Source organism: Panicum hallii, chromosome 5 (assembly GCF_002211085.1).
Source record: "Panicum hallii strain FIL2 chromosome 5, PHallii_v3.1, whole genome shotgun sequence".
NCBI lineage: Eukaryota > Viridiplantae > Streptophyta > Magnoliopsida > Poales > Poaceae > Panicum > Panicum hallii.
Genome location: NC_038046.1, coordinates 55,793,121 through 55,797,690, shown reverse-complemented (window position 1 = coordinate 55,797,690; position 4,570 = coordinate 55,793,121). Strand labels below are relative to the sequence as shown.

Sequence of the window (4,570 nt, the reverse complement as noted above, 5' to 3'; positions counted from 1 at the left end):
GAGTAATGAAGGATCCTTTTCTTGATTTTTTTCCCTTTGAATTATCATTATATATGTTGACTAATATTAAGACGAAATCGCGTGGGTTTGAATAAGATGATAGAAGTCCAAAAATAATCTGTCAAGTTCTGGTCATAAATACTCCCTCCGTTCCAAATTATAGGTCATTTTGATATTTCTAGGTGCATAATTTTTACTCTAGTGTATATCTAGGTGCATAGAAAAACTATGCATATATGTAAAAATGATCATCTATAATTTGAAATGGAGGGAGTAAATGATATTTTGATGTCAACAAGTGATATTTTGATGTCAACACAGCCTCTAAATTAAGTACTTGAATTAAGACAACTCAAAGCGTCATTTATTCGGGCTAGATATTTTTACTATTTTAGTGGCAGGGGGAGTAGTGACAATGAAATACGTTCATCGCAGACAGAAAATATATATATATACACACATGCTAAGGGAAAAAAAAGAATCAACCCAACAGGTTTACTAACGTCCAATCAAGCTTCTGTGGGCCAAAAATGTGGGGATTTATGGCGCGGATGGGGGCTGCTGGTGCATTGCATGGATAGGAATTTGGTGGGTTTTTTTTTCTCGTCTTCACGTAGTAGACGCGTAGATGCAGATGTGCAATCAATGCGCGACTGATGAGGATGGTGATCCATGATATGATGCGTGCTAGTGCAGTAGCATGCATTGCAGAGAAGAAGCAGCAGCTACCAAGTGGGTGATGGCCAAATCAAAAGCTTGAAACAATCAGAAGCTCAAATAAAACTTGGATCAATCATGTAGTGTAACCCATGATTCAAAAGCTGGTAGTGAAAAGAGAGTTACTTTTAGCTTATATGTGAAGTATTTTCACTATTTTAACACTATGGTAAAAAAGGATTCTTGTACACATGGTTTTCTATATGCAAGTACGCATTCAAGCTTTTGTTTACGGATGAAGCTCATGTATTATTATTAAAAGGGGAATTAGAGAGAAGGAAATAAAGGAACAGAGAGGATTGTCGGTCCGGATATGTACACTGCAATGCCACAGATCCTGTCACTCCTGTCAGTATTTTTTGTTTTTTTTGGCAGGAATGGTTGTTGCAACTCTTTTTGAATAATTGTTGTTGCAACTCTGAATCTGTACTGGCAGCAGAGTTGTATGTTGGTACCGTTGCTGATCCTACTGCTCTTCACATTGCTGCCACGGTAGTATTTTTCTTCAGTAAATTCCAGCTGGTTTAGCCTAACAAATCAAGTCAAAAGTCAGCTCTGGCTTCCTGGGATCTGATCGGTGATTAGCAGATAATGAGCCGTTGTAATTAACTACCCCTGTGGTCTCTGGACGTGCATAAAGGCACTTGCAGACCTGCTGCACACCCTGCCCTGACCTCACTGTGTTTTCTTTGCTTCTCCTCCCTGCCCTGCTTGCATCTCTCTCTCTCTCTCTCTCTCTCTCTCTCTCTCTCTCTGCATCCGCATCCATGGCGTCCATCACCAGCAAGGACAAGGAGGAGCCTCTCGAGCTGAAGCAGGGAGGGAGCAAGGTCTTCTCCAAGCTGTTCACCAGGGAGAGCTCGGCCGCCGCGCCGTCCTTCCGGGTGTACTACGGCGTCGCCTCGGCGGGGTCCGTGCCCTTCCTGTGGGAATCGCAGCCGGGCACGCCCAAGAACGACGCCGTCTCCACGGCCACCCTGCCGCCGCTCACGCCGCCGCCGTCCTACTACACCGCCAGGCAGCAGGCCACTCACAGGCACCACAAGTCTTCCTCCTCCGCCGCCGCCGCCACCTCCGCCGCCGGCAAGAAGCACTCCAAGCAGTACATCAGCATCTTCAGCGCCATCCTGCCCAAGATCATCCTGCGCAGGCGATCCAGCAGGTCCTCGTCGTCCGGCTCGCCCACCTCGTCTTCCTGCTCCTCCTCCTCCTCGTCGGCGTTCTCCTCCGCCGCTTCCTCGGCGTCGTCGCTGTCGTTCCGCAGCGCGCAGTCGCCCGCCTCCTGCTCGTCGATGCGGAGCAGGGTGTACGCGTTCTCGGTCGCGGACGCCGCCGACAGCGAGGACGAGCGGCCGGCGGCGCCGATGACGTGCTTCAGCGTGCGGCACGAGAGCTTCAGGGCCTTCAAGGGCTGCCGCGTCGCCATGACGGTGAAGAGCGCGCTGGCGTCCGTCGGCGGGCACGGCCACGGCCACCATAGCCCCACCGCCGCAGCTGCAACCGCATCAGCACAGAAGGTGTGATGCTCTCGTTAACCCTCGTCGTCATGGCGCGTGTCGTGCACGCTGTCGCTGTTGCTTGCTTGGAGAGCTGCTGCTGGAGCTTGATTACTCTGCGTGTTTTAACGGTGTGCCCTGTTTGTCTCACGGAGTAATGTTGAAAAAAAATCTAAAATGGAGCTTATCAAAGTGTTATATATGGTGAATTAAGTTTGTAACAGTGTGTAAATTAAACAATAATGTAATGAGCATAGCATGGCTATGTGACTTCAGATCAAGTTGCGAATCATGCGTGGTGTATGTGTAGGCTGCTTTTGTTGTACCTGAAACTTATTCGCCTGCCTTCTCGGTCAGTTCTTCTCAATCCCTCATGTTATGCGGAGAAAAAAAATTGTTGGATCGATCCACTTTTTCCCTAGAGGAAATTCGGAGAAATTTCTTTATGAGTCACTGAAAGGGAATCAGACGTTCAGAGAGAGAGAGAGAGGGAGATCCCAACAGCCCATGCATGGCTCTTTGTTTATGCTATGCTTGTTTTTCTAGAAGTCCCGGCCCTGTCTCCCTGTCTACAGAGCTGGCAAAGAGAGTGTGTGTTTACCAGTTCCTAGGAGAGGAGGAGGAACCGGATGGCGCTACCAAGAACAAGACAGCAGGGTTTAAGCTGTCCTGACTCGCACACTGACACACAGGTAGTATTTCTCGTAGACTATTAGCTAAACACTGGCTTCTGCGTCGTTCTCAATCTTGATGAACATTTCCTAGCAACAACAATGCCTGCCACGTTCGAATCTCCATGTCCACATATTTAAATCATTCATATAGCTAGGTTTAGAACCCTATTTTCTTTTTTAAAAAATATTATCCTAATTAAACCTTTTCTCTTCACAATTTCCTCCCGTACGTCGCACCCCCGGTTTCTGAATAACAAAAGAAAAAAAAACTCGAATTACTTGATCAGAAGAAGCATTTCCTCAATCACCATCAGGACAATTTAGGCAAACATAGCGTCAGGATTCAATGCCTGATGGCCTGATGAACACACATATAAAAAGGCTACTAGCTAGCTAGCTTAGCTAGGTTTAGCCAGCAGCCAGCAGCGGGGAGGCCTGCAGGGAGCTACAGTACTGCATTTTCTTTGAGAGAGGGAAAGAAAAGGGCTACAGAAACTAGGCGGATTTTCATACTGTTTGGCCATAGATTGCCCCATGTGAGGGGCATCAAGGACACGGACGGAGGCTTGGAGGAGACACCCCAAGGACCCTTGAACAAGACACTAATCAATGCGCTTTGCCCCCAACCAGCTCACTTGACAAAAACTTATGCACCCTATTTAATTCCGTGTTGGAGCTAGTTTAACCCTAAACGAACCTTCCGTTAATCTGCTCACGAGTCCAGCATCTTAACGCCACTCCAGCTACTAAGCTCATCTTGTTTAATTTTACTGGCTTGAGTAAATAAACAAAGCCTTATCACAGTTTATGGTGAAGATCTAACAAGTTTGCAGTACACCTTTCGGTTCAAAATACGAGTGTTTTAAGACAGTCTCCTATGGGCGAAACTTTTATATTTTTAGCCAACAAATAGAAAAAAAGATATCACGATGATTAAAATGTAAAGTCGGTGTCGTTAGATCCACCGTGAAAACTACTTTCGTAATTTCTAATCCTTTTCATTTCAGATAGCACTATTCTCATAAAGACTATAGAAGTCATCTCATAGATGGTGTCAATATCCGAAACAACACAGGGCACCGCAGGTACTGCCTCGAATGCACTCTGATCAATACTAACAAATCATTAGCGTCGAGAAGCACTGATCACCCAACTAATCCTTGTACTGCATCATTCTGTAGCTGTCATCTATTGTAAAAGCAACACTATTGTACTTGCTACTGTACCGCATTACCACCGTTAGTTCAGATGAATGCGTGCCTGCATGCGTGCGTGAGATAGTTGAATCCACACGCGGTTGCTGGTTGATCGATACAGTCCCCTTCAGAACTGAAACTAGAGCTAAATGATGTCAGATAGCTACAGTGCGAGTTCGGTGAGTCTCACGTGAATTTGGGAGGTTTCATTGATCCAACAACCCTACACATGCTACGAATTCCTTAAGCCTTAAGCCATTACGGAAACAAACAGAGTGTCGTCTTTTTTCATGTCCGGATCAAACCAAGGAAGTTAAAAAATAAAAGCTAAAAGAAGCTTAGCACTTTGCTGAACATGTTTCAGTTCAGTATCCAGTCTATGGTTTATGGTTGAGAAGATCAGAAGACAGGCAGCGACGTGAGCAGTTGCCGCGCAACCACACCTCAACACCCATGCCGTCATGCCGATGCAGACGGCCACCCAAGG

General features: G+C 46.3%; 1 protein-coding gene across 1 annotated transcript; it reads left to right on the top strand.

Annotated features, from left to right (window-relative positions):
- The first annotated feature begins 1,397 nt into the window (after window positions 1-1,397).
- LOC112893896 (putative protein TPRXL) lies at window positions 1,398-2,580 on the top strand. Its single transcript, XM_025961421.1, has one exon. It carries the CDS (start codon window positions 1,485-1,487, stop codon window positions 2,238-2,240), a length of 756 nt encoding a protein of 251 aa, XP_025817206.1. The 5' UTR covers window positions 1,398-1,484; the 3' UTR covers window positions 2,241-2,580.
- Window positions 2,581-4,570: the final 1,990 nt, after the last annotated feature.

Coding starts and splice junctions, on each gene's coding strand:
- LOC112893896 (XM_025961421.1), top strand. CDS start 1,485: ATGGCGTCCATCACCAGCAAGGACAAGGAGGAGCCTCTCGAGCTGAAG.